General features: G+C 39.6%; 1 protein-coding gene across 1 annotated transcript in view; it reads left to right on the top strand.

Moving 5' to 3' along the window:
- The window catches only part of lrp1bb (low density lipoprotein receptor-related protein 1Bb), a gene marked incomplete at both ends in the record, with an annotated part of 233942 nt that overhangs the window by 149224 nt on the left and 70053 nt on the right, over positions 1–14665 (top strand). The window contains 8 exons of the mRNA XM_079230683.1: positions 1889–2020; positions 2228–2455; positions 2800–2974; positions 3244–3338; positions 8478–8627; positions 13869–14009; positions 14129–14254; positions 14456–14587. Of these exons, the coding sequence (XP_079086809.1) occupies positions 1889–2020; positions 2228–2455; positions 2800–2974; positions 3244–3338; positions 8478–8627; positions 13869–14009; positions 14129–14254; positions 14456–14587 (1179 nt within the window). The remainder of the gene's footprint in view (positions 1–1888; positions 2021–2227; positions 2456–2799; positions 2975–3243; positions 3339–8477; positions 8628–13868; positions 14010–14128; positions 14255–14455; positions 14588–14665) is intronic.

The following is a 14665-nucleotide window of genomic DNA, read 5'->3' on the forward strand; positions in this document are numbered from 1 at the left end:
GGTGCCACAGTGGAGCTCCACTGGCGGCATAAGCAGCCTGTAAATACATTACGTGTCACTTCAAAAGCCAAGACTGTGTTTTTACATTTGAATGGGTAACAAGCATTTTTAAATTATGAGGCAGTCCCAAGACCTCACAGGTATTACTGTTAAGTTGTTGATTACAGACAAAGCTTCGCAAACAAACCTACATGTATGTCCATTGCACCATAATACACAGCGGAATACGGAGGAAATTACTTCTTCGGATGCTCCCATAATAATTAAGGCTCCACTTATTTCTCTTCTCTGCTTTTGAGTTAGATGCTGAGTATACAGTAGCCTTGAATTAGTGTGCAATTTTCAACACAAATTAGCACTATGTAGTCTTCAATACTACTAGCATGATTGTACACAGTACTAGTACCTAAACATCCTTTTCTTCTTCTATTTATCCTTTTCAGTTAGGTTAATGAGGGAGAAAAAATATGTTTGGCTGAGGTTAATTCAGTTGGATATTTTTACAAGCTGAATTGTTATTCTCAATGTGTGCAAAGCTTTACAAAAAACAATATAATATTCATACCATTTAGAACACACAGTTGTTATTTGCAGGCAGACAACCCACACTGGAATTATGTCGGCAGTATTATCATGACAAATAAGATAGGCTTTGAAACAAATATGCATCAACAAATATGGTTCTCTCAGTGGAAAGAAGCACTAGCATGCTGAATTGTATCATCACCACATGTGAGCCTTTTTCTGAATATGACTTTTCTTTATTTATAGGGAGCAACACAATTTCCACTGCCTTAGCATAGCAGTAGGCTCATTTCTTAATTGATTTGTTGCAAATACATCTGACAGTTTAGAGCAAACAAGCGTCTTGGCTCTGTTGTTGTTGCCCGTTATCCATCATTCAGGTGAACGCAGCACTTTTCAGATGCCACCTATTAGCATACTAAGTCATCTGGGTGCTGTTTCCAGTTTGCGTTTGAGTTGAATATTTTTTTTTTTGTCTTAAATAAGCCATATTTGTGATACACTGGGACTCTCCAATGTGTTGTTGAAGGAGTCTGGGAAATGAACTTTGAACTTTGAACTTTGAACAAGCTTGTTTGATATGAATCATCCAGAGTAGTAGGAGAAACAAATGTGTAGGATGCATGAACTGTGTTTGCAGCATGATGAAAGATAATTGAACTGTGGTTTACTTTCCTTAGTTCTGCTGTGTTGATTTATTCCGGAAAGGGCACAATGAGAAATTCATGGCAACGGACTACAAGTGTATTGGTCCTATAAGATAACTGCTCAGTTGAAAGCTGTGTAAAGTGAGCTTGCTGTGCTTGTCTAGTAGAAACTGTCGGCAGCTTCGGTTCTTAAGATGGATATTCTGCTAACCTACAGTAAGGGGGTGACTGAGATAATGCCACCCTTAATTTAATTCCTGAGAAGTGACAAAGAGTAAACAACACACTCTATCTTTTGCATTTTATAATTTATTTATTAAGACCAAATGCAACAAGAGACCAAACTCAAGGTAAATGCTTGGGCTTAAAAAAGAGACCCTCTAAAACATTCAACATATCTTTGTGCCGTTTCTCTTCCTCAGACGTTTGTTAATGCCATGGTTTTCCTACTGTATTTCTTCTCAGAATTGTCATGCTTTCAAGTTGTCTCTCTTTTTGCTAGTATACACCAAGAACAATATCATAATATGGTTTTCAGCAAAGTATGCCGTCAGTTGAACAATCAGACAAGCGGGTAAATGTCATGCTGCAAAGGCAGTGAGTCATATTCGCATCCAGTATTTATCCTAGCCCCATCTCTTTGATTGCCATCTCAACTTCTCATGCTGAGTTTTCTGATATGTTCCCCTTTCCTCCCTTTCATCCCTTCCCGTCAGCCTCTAACCCATGTGAAGAGAATGATGGACGCGGCCCCTGCTCACATCTGTGTCTCATCAATTACAACCGGACCTCGTCCTGCACCTGCCCACACCTTATGAAGCTTTCACCCAACAAACAATCCTGCTTTGGTGAGTGACAACATCTTCCTAATTTGTCGCGTTTTCTCCTTATGTTACTGTGAAACTATAGGATAATATGAACTACAGGACAGTGTTGCTTAACGTGTGAATTTCTGAACATTTGATTGACATCGGCATTCAAATTGTGCTGTTCTGATTCCACTCTTGCCTGGATCCGACACTATGGAATGATTGATTTCTTAATCATCTCACCAGCGTTGAAAAGATTCCTCCTCTATGTGCGGCGGTCTGAAATCCGTGGCGTCGATATCGACAACCCTTACATGAACGTCATGACGGCGCTAACGGTGCCAGACATTGATGATGTCACAGTGGTGGACTATGACGCCCAGGATGAGAGAATCTACTGGGCTGACATTAAAACCCAAACCATCAAACGGTCCTTCATCAATGGCACCCAGCTAGAGACCATCATTTCTGCAGGTGGGTGCATTCTAGACATCAATATGGAAATGCAAAATTAAAGCTGTTATGTACTACAGTGTGCACCAACTAATATTGATTAGTTGGTGCACACATACTCTTGTTGCTAATGCAGTATTGTTCTTTGTCATGGAGCAGTAGTTATTCATTATAATATAGTAATCATTGTAATTAATGACTTTAATATGTAATTGTTGTTTTTTCATCTCTTTGACACAATCAAACAAATATGAAAGTAAAAGTACAGTTAGTTGTTGAAGACTATTCAGGTAGCCAGACTTTATTTACATGAGAGTTTTGCAAAGCACAAAGGCGTGCTATTTTTTTTTTGCTCTCTCTGACAGACATAGTGAACTGCCGCGGTCTGGCTTTAGACTGGCTTTCCAGGAACTTATACTGGCTCAGCTCGGAAAATGACGAGTCGCAGATCAATGTGGCTCGCTTTGATGGCTCCCTGAAGACCTCCATCGTCCACGGCATTGATAAGCCAAGGTGCCTTGTAGTGCACCCCGCCAAGGGGTAAGTAGATTAGAGCAGTCTGCACTTCATCAGTACCTCACTTCAAATGCATAGCACCAAGGCACGTGCCCACAGACTTCACCTGCACGAGCAGTCGAAGCCTTGCTGTTGTAAAGACAACATGTTTCACAAGCTTGAAACATTTGTGCAGATATTACATTCAATTTTCAATTAATAACAAGGTAGCATCCATTGACTATGTTTTAAACCTCATTATATCTTGTGCCTAACTGGACCACTAACTATTCACCTCACACCTTCCCACACAGAAAAATCTATTGGACAGATGGCAACACCATTAACATGGCCAACATGGACGGCAGTAACAGCAAGGTCCTCCACCAGAATCAGAGGGACCCTGTAGGTCAGTACGAGAGCTTTATATCGCATACTGAGTGAGACCTCCTATCCAGCTGTAGCTCAAGGGTGACCAAGCCAGGAAGATCGTTTCCTACATACGTGAAATTACATTTATTTTCCAATTACATCTGTTCAGTTTGCATAAACTCTGTATGTTGACATGCATGTTGTAATTTGATTTGATCTGAATATATAACCAGATGAAAGCAATTACATAGATAACTGGGTTTCACCAATAATCCAGGAGCACTTGATTTGTTTAGTTATTGGGCTACACTCTGGAAGGATGTGTGGTCGCCCACTGCAGACATCCAACAGAACAAGACAGAAATTGAGGGAGTGTGTCAGTATTCTTTGGTTCTGGATTCAATTTATGTTAATTTAATTTAATATTATGTTTACCAGCATCAACAGCTGTGCTGCTGCATGCGCCAGTTTAAACCTGTGTTCACCTCATTACAAATGCATTTGAAGTAATTCCCCTATTTTAACCTTAATTTGACAAAGATTTTCTGATAAAGGAGCTCTCATGAAAGTTATTGTAATAATAAAAGTTAAGTTTGCATTAATCTGTTTCTAATAAATGGATTGCAATGCGTGTACATGCCCTGACTGTTGCAAATAGAATCAGTAATGTTTGTACCTGGTGAGATTTTCTCCATTTTGACAATGTCAACAAGAATCAGACAGCGTAACCTCCTCCTCAGTGGTGATGTTATCTCAACAGGCAACCTCAAAGAATGTCTCGGGTAAAGCTGTCGAAGTGACAATTTCTTTGAAACCTAAACAAACACTAACACAAGGCTACACTGGGGGAAAAAAAACATGTTTCCTGTGTACACTTGTATCCTCTGCTAATTGATTCCCAAAGAAATAATAACTTTTTAATCAGTTGGCAGCACTTTTAAATCAGTTTCTCTTCTTTGTCTTCTTCCCATGCGAGTTCATTTCACGCTATATTAGGGTGTCAAAATCCTTTATGTTATGATGATAGAACCAGTCGTGGATGAATACAACACTATAACAGAAAAGAGTATCACAATAAATATCCAGAACCTGGCACCCCCCCCCAAAAAAAAAAACCGGACCCACAGGTCAAACAAGCACAGGACTGTGACCCAGGAGTACGCTGTTCATCTCCCACGTGAAGCCCAAAGTTGTTTTAACTTACTTATGTAACTTATTTGGACTGCATATTGCAAAATCCCAGCGTCTCCCTCTCCCATCTGCCAAGGGCTGCCTTCCACGCTGCATGATGAGCTATTGTCTTATTTTACATCCTTGAGATTGTTTTCTTTAAAAAGCTGAACACATGTACAGCAATGTTCAGCCCCGCCTTCCTGGCTCCGAGGATTTTGACTCTCTCACTCACTGTTGGATCATCTTTTAAAGGGACTGTGTATAACATTCAGAGGGGTTTATTGGCAGAAATTATCAGTGTATAATCACCCGTAGCTAAGAATCGCTGTGTATCCTTAGCTTAGCAAAAGCCCTTTATATCTTTCTAGGGAGCGTCGTCTTCCACAGAGTCCGGCATCTTGCACCGCCATGTTTCTACAACGAACACTGTTCACTAGCAAGAACCTTTTGTGTTTTACGTGATCTGAAGTTAGGGATGCGTTCCGATACCCGGTATTAAACGGACGCTTCAACGTTACTAGTACTTTTTATTGGTACTTTTTATTTTCTTGATGCCATTTATACTTTATCAATACATCTGTGAACCTAATTCAGTTAGCCACCACCTATATATTTACACAAGCACAGCACGATCGACCAAAAGCTTTTTTTTTGCAAACTTCTGTGCTGGCTGGTTTTATTTAAAACTTGTATATCTTTTTAAAAACAATTATTTAGTCACGTAGAGCCGAGAATAGATAAGAGTAGCCTTAGTTGTACTCAAATTAAATCTGCAAATAGAAACTGAAGGTTCAGCCTCTGAAATGTTGGCTCTTTGAATAATGCGCTGGAATCAGACAGAGTCCGATGCTTGTGTTCTTCAAGCAAAGCACACAACCTGAGCCATTCTCCGGACAATGACGGATTTATTCCGTTCTTACATAGTCTTGTATAGTGTGGCTGACATCGCTTTTTTTCCTTTTAAGCGCTTCCTCCGTTTCCCTTTGACATCACAGGTGTGTCTCTCTTCCTGCCATGTGGGTGTGAGTTATGTTTGTATGGTTTCTCATGTGTTTCTCATGTTCCAATGTTTCATGGTCAGCTTTATCTTTCTTGTGGGAGTTGAAAGCCTTTTCCTGATGCCGCTGAGCATAACGCGACTCTTTTCTATCACAACTCCCGCTATGCCTCTCTAGTAAAGGCAGCCTTACAATGCACCTGTACGCCTTTGAGGACAAACTGGCTGGATGTTAACCCAGTCAGACCACACTATATTCAGACTAGTTCTCAATACGTGGATGTCATACATGTGAGTTTCAAACATTTAGATATAATTAAATAAAATAGATATAATTGATGGTGCGATTATGATAAATCACACTCCAACACAGCAACGCATATGTTTATTTTGTATTATTGTCAGTTCATTCAAAACAGCATTTACAGTTAACTATTACAAGAATAAGAACTCACAATGTTGACTCATTGAAATTAAAACATGAATGCATTTTATTGTATGTTAAACAAGAAGATAAAACACGGATGTAAAATCAAGTTTAAGAAATCTATCCAGGGCAATGATTAGAATGATTGTTGACACAAATTCCTCCAAGCAGCTGGAGAGTAGGATCAGCCTTTTAGTGTCTGAAATGTGTAGGAATCATTGAGCAATGGTTGTGGATGACCTCTGCTGTGAGGCACTGAAAGCAAGGAAGGTGAGCGATGTCAGAGTTTTCGGTTGAATTTCCTCCAGCATCTATATCTGACAATATAGTAGGTTAAATGTACATCATCTTAGATTACAGATACAGGTATGTACAGCTTGTTTGACAACTTAGTCCTCACTGATACATATTTTCCAAAACAATCTTGTCTAGCATGCACAACACTGATTCATACTTTGAGCATAATCATTTAAATCCATTGGGAACACTAATTAGTTACTGCCACCCGATTTTTCAAATGTTCTACATGTTTATGTGACTAATATTTATATTATTGTACTCTTGCGTTTTAATAAACTCTCTCCCCACATGATGTATTCATAAGCGTATTCATAAAATTTAATTGATAAGAATTTAGGATAGGAATATATAAGCATTATGCTTCTATCTATACCTTTTCAGTCTTTCTTTCTTTTTTATATATTATATTGTGGTTTTACTTATTGTATGCAATGATTGACTGAATAAAACACAAAACACAAACACATAAGTGAGACATTGCAGCTTGATTTAGCAAAAACATTCAGCTGGTAGCTGTTTTCAGAAAGCTCAAAGTCAAACTCCCACTTTGTCACACAAGCAGCACCATTGTCTCGCTGTATTTCTTCGTTCTCCTCTGCCTGCCAGCATTACAGATTGCAGGGCGCACCCATATTTCACTGGCTTCATTTATGATTATGGGTTAGACCTGGGGACAAGCGTAAATTAATGACGCATTGTGACTGTGAATCTGCCAGATATAAATCCAACACATGGTGTGAGACAGTGAGTTGTCCAGAGGTCCACATTTGGAATTGCTTTCATTTTCCACCATTAACAGTGGTTTTCTGGAGAAAAAAAACAGCATGTCAGGAAATGGATTTAAAAGCACCAAGTCTCACTCTTTTCGCGCCAGCTGGAGCTCTTGCAAAGAGATCCCCCACAAATATGTGCCAGTGAACACATAATTCTTTATATTAGCCCTAACCTAGATAATTGCATAGAAACTATAAAATGCAAAAGTTAAGATAATGCGGTTCTGAAATGTGCTGTTGTAATAATGTAAAGTATAGTCAAAAGAAAACTTATATTTCTTCCTCACCTCTCAGTGTTGCATATTTAAGCAATAAGGTACGAGAGGCAGTACTGTGTCGTGCAATAATGTACTGTGCGCGTCGGGCCGGCAAACCCTTGAACTGTACATTATTGTAGACATAGTACTGCCTCGAGTACCTTATTGCTTGTATAATACGGGTACCTGCGACTTTATAAATAGTAATAATAAGCTCCCTTTCAGCACAAAATAGTTGTAGCCACCAAACGTTGTGTATCGCATTTCAGCGACAGAGAAAATAGTCCCGGGACGCACGGGACGCACATACGGGACTATAAAACTGACTGCTCAGGCCGGTTGGAAGCAGGTGGAGGACGACACGCAGCCACCGATGTAAAGAAGTGCTCTCGCTGCTTCTGTCCGTCTTTTCTCCGTAATTTTCTCCTCCATGATGTTTAGAGAACTTGCCTCGCGTCGGGAAATTACCAACGTAATTATCTCTCACTAGAAATTATCATGATTTTGTGGTCAAACCCTTTTCATTCCTCATCTCATTTTAGGGAGGAAGTGACGTTGTGTTGTCGTTCGTTATGCTAGTGTGGGGGATGCTACGTGAGCTTGTTAGCTGTTCCGTTTGAGCTAACGTTACTGTTAGGGAAGAGCCCCGTTGCAATACTGTGAACACTCAAGCAATACACCTGCAAGTTAAGGAAACCAACGTCTGAGTCGTTACTGCGGACGTTACAATATCAAAGTTTACACGAACATGTTTGGTAACTGTCAAGCTTGAAATGACAACTAACGGTCGCGCAATTTAAATCTACCTGTTATTTTAAGTGCGCACTGATATGGAACGCTCTAAATGTAAACAGGCTGTACAGTACTTTATGGCTGAATAAACTACACCTCGTGACTCACTCTCAACCAATCAGAATGCTTGATTTGATCTACCCGTATTATAATGAAGGATTTAAAACTGAACTCAATACAGCACAAAGGATAGTTGAGACGGCTATTGGTTTTAGTTCAGTAATCTTTGTTTGCTGTAATCTCTCAGATTGAATACAGATGTAAATACAAACGTCACATGTAAGAATGTTAAGAATGTAGCTTTTTTTTTTTTTACAGTTGATTTACTATTTTGTGATTTTTGTTATCTGTTCATTACTTATTTTGTTCGTCTCTGATTAGTGTTTTGCATGTGTCTCAATGAATCCTCACACAATGGACGCTAACCTGGTGTCCCCTCTTGCACTTGTATTCTTAGGTCTCTCAATAGACTACACTGCCAACAAGCTGTACTGGATAAGCTCAGCCAATGGCACTATCAACAGGTGCAATCTGGACGGCAATGGACTGGAAGTGCTGGAGACTCTAAAGAGGGAGTTAGCCAAAGGCACGGCTCTGGCGGTGATGGGTGAGTGGAGCTTGTCACGAGTGCATCAGATTGCCATTGGGGATTAGTCAGAGAGTGTGGAGGGATTACATGTTTAACCGGTTAAGTGGCTGTAGAATAGAGCTATTTAGTCAGCCTTGCAACAGTTGTGCTTCACTTTGTGTGAAGGAGCAGGGATAATTAAAACCCAGTGCAGCAGTGATTGATGATTGATTTTCTCACCCCTTTCGTAATAAAAAAGGGAGGAGGATGTTCACTATGTGTTGATATTTGGTATCAAGTGTTGAATCTAATGTGTCACGTAATCTATCAACTCGTAGGTTAACTTAGAAATCTCCCAAAATCTATGTGCAATTTATGGGAAGACTGGGGATGGTAGTAACAACTTTTGTTGGAGCAAATAATAAATCAGATCCACACCATTCAATTCATGGAAGACCTTTAATGAAGGTTAAAGAATAAACTTCTTCTTTTTTTAATTTCTTTTTTTCTTTAATGAATAATTTTAAGAATAATTTCTTTAAAAAAGAAAAGTAGGTCAAAACAATGCTGTGTTTGTATTGTATTTCTGTATGTGTGCATGTGTCACATGGCCTTATGGTTCAGTCCCTGCCACAGCTGCGGCAAATATACAACCGCCCCTGGGGTGCAAGCTCTATGGGCCCCGAACAGACTTTGTAATGAACTGTGACAACTACCTCCACCCAAAGCAGCTATTATAAAACTGTTTTAAAACTGATTTGAATGCAAAACATCCAATTACCTAAACTGCTTGTTTAGGTTGTGTATGTTAAATCATTGTATATACAATACATTGAACAAAAGGCCCAAAATAATCTTGATTTAAAAAAAAATACTTTCTTCCCTGAAACTCACTTTTTTGGGCCGTAATATACACAATTTTGCTCACAAAGAAATGTCACTTCTCTTATGAGTTCAACAAAGAAATGAGAGTTAACAGTATTGTTGACGTCGCCGCAGCTCCTTTCTGATTGGTCAAATTAACCGTGTTACAACTAACCCAGTGTTACAAAACTCCCCGGTCTTCCCTGGTACTTGTAGTTCCTATCACGACATCTTTAGCCCTTGTTTTCTATTACAAACATAGAGGCTTCCAAAGTATGTCAGTTATAACTGAATCACATGCTAGCTCTGCCACAGCTATAGAAACTGTGCAACACTGCCGACATTCATCAACAGCATTGTACAGTAACAGTAATACTCAAAAACTGGTATTTGGGATATACCTCTAGACTTCAAATGGGTGACAAATTATTTTTATTTATTATTTTAAATCGGCTCACAGTGTCTCACAGTGCTGCAATTGGGAAGCTTCCCAGTGAGCTATGCAAATGCATTTTCTTTGCCAAGATTGGTAATGAGAAGGGAGAAAACATACTGAAGTGTGTGTGTGTGTGTGTGTGTGTGTGTGTGTGTGTGTGTGTGTGTGTGTGTGTGTTTATTTTTTAAGGAAAAAATAAAATCAATAGTGTTGTTCTTGAAGCTTGTTACTTATCTTGGCAGGCCTTCATTTCATGTGTGGAGGATATCTGTCAGTATGTGCTGAGAGCATAAACAGACTGTTTAACACACACAGAAAAACACAGCAGTGGCAGTAGGAATTCAACTGTGTGTTAGCTGTTATCACCCTGCAACCCCGAGCCACATCTTTTTGGTTCATTTTTATAGGTATTTCTTACATTCAAGACTTTGACTATGGAGGACTGTTTCTTATATGGATGATGGAGACTTCATTACTGCGTTACTGCGGGAGATAAAACTGGAGGTGACATAGACTAATGGCTTGGTTCCTGCACAGTAGCAGGTACAGCAAAATAGTGAAATGGTGTTTGCAAGTCTTCATCAATCACAATTAATGATATTTTCTTATGTTGAGGAAATTGTTTTGAATGGTAGAATGAACAGCACTGTATTGCTATTAAACTTTGTTGAAAAGAGAAATTTCACAGTGGTTCAGCAGCACATGTGTTGCATTGGAATGCATTACTATACATATCAATCTAGTGGATTTCAACGTTTACATTTGGATTCATGTGAGCATTATACTCATAAGACTGATGCGATCATTGGCTTTGCCCACTGCTAGGTGTAGATATTAATATTACGTTTGTAACGTTAAGGTTAGTATTTAATAACACATAAAATAACTCCCATCTCATGTTTGCCCTTTACCAGATTATACATCAACATACAGTGATTTTCTTAAAGTATGCGGCAGAGATGTCTCATTTAGTGTTGAAACAGGACAGCTCATTATGTGTTTATATGCATTCGAAACTAATTGTACCAATTCAAAACTACGACTTTAATGTTGACTATAAATGCTGCTGCTAAGCAAAGAGCACATTTAAAAGTTCTCCGTGCCTGTGATTAGTATTTTGCGTCTGGTGTAATGTTCACTCGCTGTTTGTTGTCAGTAAGACATTTAGTTCCTCATCCTGAACCAAGATGCCTCTCTCCTTTGCTGCAGACCATTGAGCCGCTTGTAAAATGTGTAGGGTCAGCTGAAAATGAGGCTAGGGGATGACAGCAGGACAGCAGCGAGACATGTCATTTTCCAGTCCTGAGCCTCTTTTGTTGACAAGCGAATAGTCTATTGGCAATGCCCATTACAGAGAAATGTCTCTTCTGCAGATGTTGTTGTTTTGTCTCCATAGTGAAAGATGCAATTAAGTGAATTTGCTGACCATTCACTCGGTTCACCCAATGGTTTCTTTATCTCCTATTTCCTTTGTCTTTGTCTTACTAGTTCAGCAAACTGATTAGCTTCCTAATGGAATAGCACAAAGTATTAGAATTACAATATTGATGTACAGATATACATGTACAGCCATTGCTCTGGAAATAACATGTTGGGTATTGACAAGTATGTATGACTAATTAAGGGGCCTCGTGCTGATTTAGTCAATCAACATTAATTAGCACCAATCTAGCAGTCGTTTCGACTCTCTCCTCTGGTCTGTGATAGCTTGATCGATTTGCTGGTTGTGTTTCAAGTGGTGACGGTTACTCAACAACGTCATGTGCAAATTAAGAAAGCTTGAGTTCTATTAGGATCTGTATCTCCCTCCACACATTCTCTAATGGTGTTGTGATGATACATCCACAATTGACCGGCTATATTAAACCCTGACTGTCAGATTCAGAGAGCAAAATAACTATAATTGATCAAACTGACAATCCTTTCAGCAGTGTGTTGAAACAAACATGCTGTGGTGCTCATGTTTCCTTTTTAATTTTGCACGCTTGTCTTCGTGCTTGTTCAAGCTGGTTGTGGAAAGGTGTAATGAAGTCACTGTTGTTGACACAAGGTCGATCCACTCAGATCTTTGGGCTCTGCAGTAATTGCATTGGCTTGAAGGAAAGGTGAGGACTTCTGTTCAGAAGGTGCAGGTGATCCATCAGCCTTGGCTTGCCTGGAATCAAACTAGCGGTTGATGTGGAAATTGAATATGATGGGCCACAAGCGAGCAATCACAGCTAGCCAGCGGCCCCCACGGCATCAAATTAACACCGGGTGCAAAGCTAATCTAGGCTAGCGTGCCCTGTGGGGTCAAATGTTTTGTAAACTGCATGTAGACTGTCATTCTCACTCATGGGAATTTGTGTGATTTGTGAAAACGAGTTTTGCGTTCCCTTCGGGGATGACATTGAGCCCAAAGCTATTAATGCAAGTGGGAATTGTTTCTGTGGGTGTTTTTTTATTCTAAATAAATCAAAAAGGGTGAGATAACAAACAATATTTTACCTTCAATGGATTTGTAGATTGAAACCCAAAGGGCAAATTCTTTGGTTGTTTTTTGTAAATACCAACATTTCACTAAATCGTCTGATATCGTGTATTGACTGCAAGATGATGCTTTTCTCATCTACGTAAGGTTTCTGTATAGTGTAGTTTTAATGTATTATACTGTGGCCCAAGAGAGTAATAACCTGCACCAGGTTATGTGCACCAGCAATGTAGCTCAGAAGGGTTTATTAACCTGTAAGTCATCTCATATGGTTGCTGCTGCTTCTTAGCTTCTCAAACATTTTTTTTATTTTTATGTTTTAATCTTTGAGAAAGATGATTCTTTTTAATAACCAATTTGTATGGTACTTTATAAATATTAATTTTCTTTGCCATTATACTGCCTATTTTAAAGCACGTCTTCTCTGCGTATTTGTTCATTTTTGCAACTGTGGCCCTTTCAAAGTCCATCTCCACTCCATTTACAGTGTCTATTTTGAAGCGAGAGGAGCCACCTGACTCTTCTCCACTTTGCACTTCAGTGGGATTTTAAAAATTGAGAGTTCCTGTCACGTCTGTAGAGTGTGTGGCAAAGTGCCTGGACTGTGCATCACTGATTTCTGCTGAGGACAGAAATGGGGGTTGGGGGATAGTGTGTTAGTGGCTGGGTGTGCCAGGAGCCTATTGTGCATGTGCTTCTGTACAAAGACACACTCATCACTTACGCTCACGATGGCAGCATTACTGAAGCCTGGAGGTTCACTGTTACACAGAACCAGACAGACCAGCGAGTCCGTCAGGGAGTAGACAATTAAACATCATGATACGTAACAACTTTAGTACATGTTGTCATTTCCCTTTGGTCTCAGACCCAGCGCTTTGCTTTTAAACTCAAAGATTAGCTCATGAGAGAAAATTGTCTCTCATAAGATATGGTCTTATGAAAAAAGAAAGATGAGGCCATGCTGTCTCTTACATAACTTTTGTCATGTTCCATGATCAAAATTACCAAATTAGATTGACAAGTATTGCTGCTGTTCATGCATGAGGAGTGGGCATCTGCTGAATAGCAATGGTCATAAATTGAGTGCGCATCTCATAGTCATAAAAATCTAAAGTATGTGTAAATCTTCCCCAATTGAACATTACAATTGTGCTATAATGGTCAGGCAATGCATGGAAGTGTCTTTGCTGATGTGAAACCTTTTCCAAAAGCTGCCAGATGCATGCATCATCATCAGCAAGTGGGCAGAGATCAAATCAGATCAGAGAATGCCCCAATTATTAATCTGGCATAGGTGCGACTTTGAATTGGTATTTGTTTGTGCTGTGGCGTTTCTGAATGTTTGTTTGAATTTGAACGTGATTTGCATATAATAAAGAAAATATGCAGTAATGCTGAGGGCAAAATGTAGAATTTGCCCTTGCATTGCAGTTTCACTGAATCTGCATCTGTAGCCATATATATATATTTTCATATCTATATCAGCAAATGACATAAATGGTTTCAGGCGGCAAGCTCTGGTGGGCAGATGAGGAATCGGCACAGCTGGGAACGGTTACCAAGAGAGACGGGCGGAACCCTGTGATTCTGAGAAACAAGACGAGTGGGGTGTTTCATATGAAGGTGTTCGACAGGGAGGGTCAGAAAGGTAAAGCACGCTCACGTTGCAAACACACTGGCCATGACACAAATACACACACCCTGCCCTGAAGCACCTATTTATGTTGCCTTATATCTTGCCTTTTGCTGCTTGTGCTTAACATTCAGGAAGAAACCAGTGCCAGATAAACAACGGAGGATGCTCACAGCTCTGCTTCCCCACTTCCGAGAACACCCGTAGCTGTTCCTGCACTGTTGGCTACAACTTGCGTAGCGACCGCATGTCTTGCGAGGGTACGTTCCCCAAATTGTATGCTGAAGAGCTGCCTATTTGTTTTTTTACATACACTTTTAAAACTAATTGTTTGATTGATTAATCTAAATGATAATGATCAGTGTTTGTGTTTGATCTATACATATATCATAATACATTCATTATTTGCAATGCTTTAATATCGTTGTTTCGGGTGTAATAGGTACATTTTCATTCTTTAGGTGTTGACTCATTTCTGATGTATTCCATCCATGAGGGAATCCGGGGAATCGCTCTTGACCCAAATGACAACAGTGAAGCTCTTATGCCCATTACAGGAACACTGTTTGCTGTGGGAGTTGACTTCCACGCAGGTATGGTATCATGCAATACACGCGGTGGACTTTTGATATTGAGTATAAGGCAGCAGATATATCAGAGATATGTGTGTG

Source organism: Taurulus bubalis (genome assembly GCF_910589615.1).
Source record: "Taurulus bubalis genome assembly, chromosome: 15".
In the NCBI taxonomy this organism is placed as follows: domain Eukaryota; kingdom Metazoa; phylum Chordata; class Actinopteri; order Perciformes; family Cottidae; genus Taurulus; species Taurulus bubalis.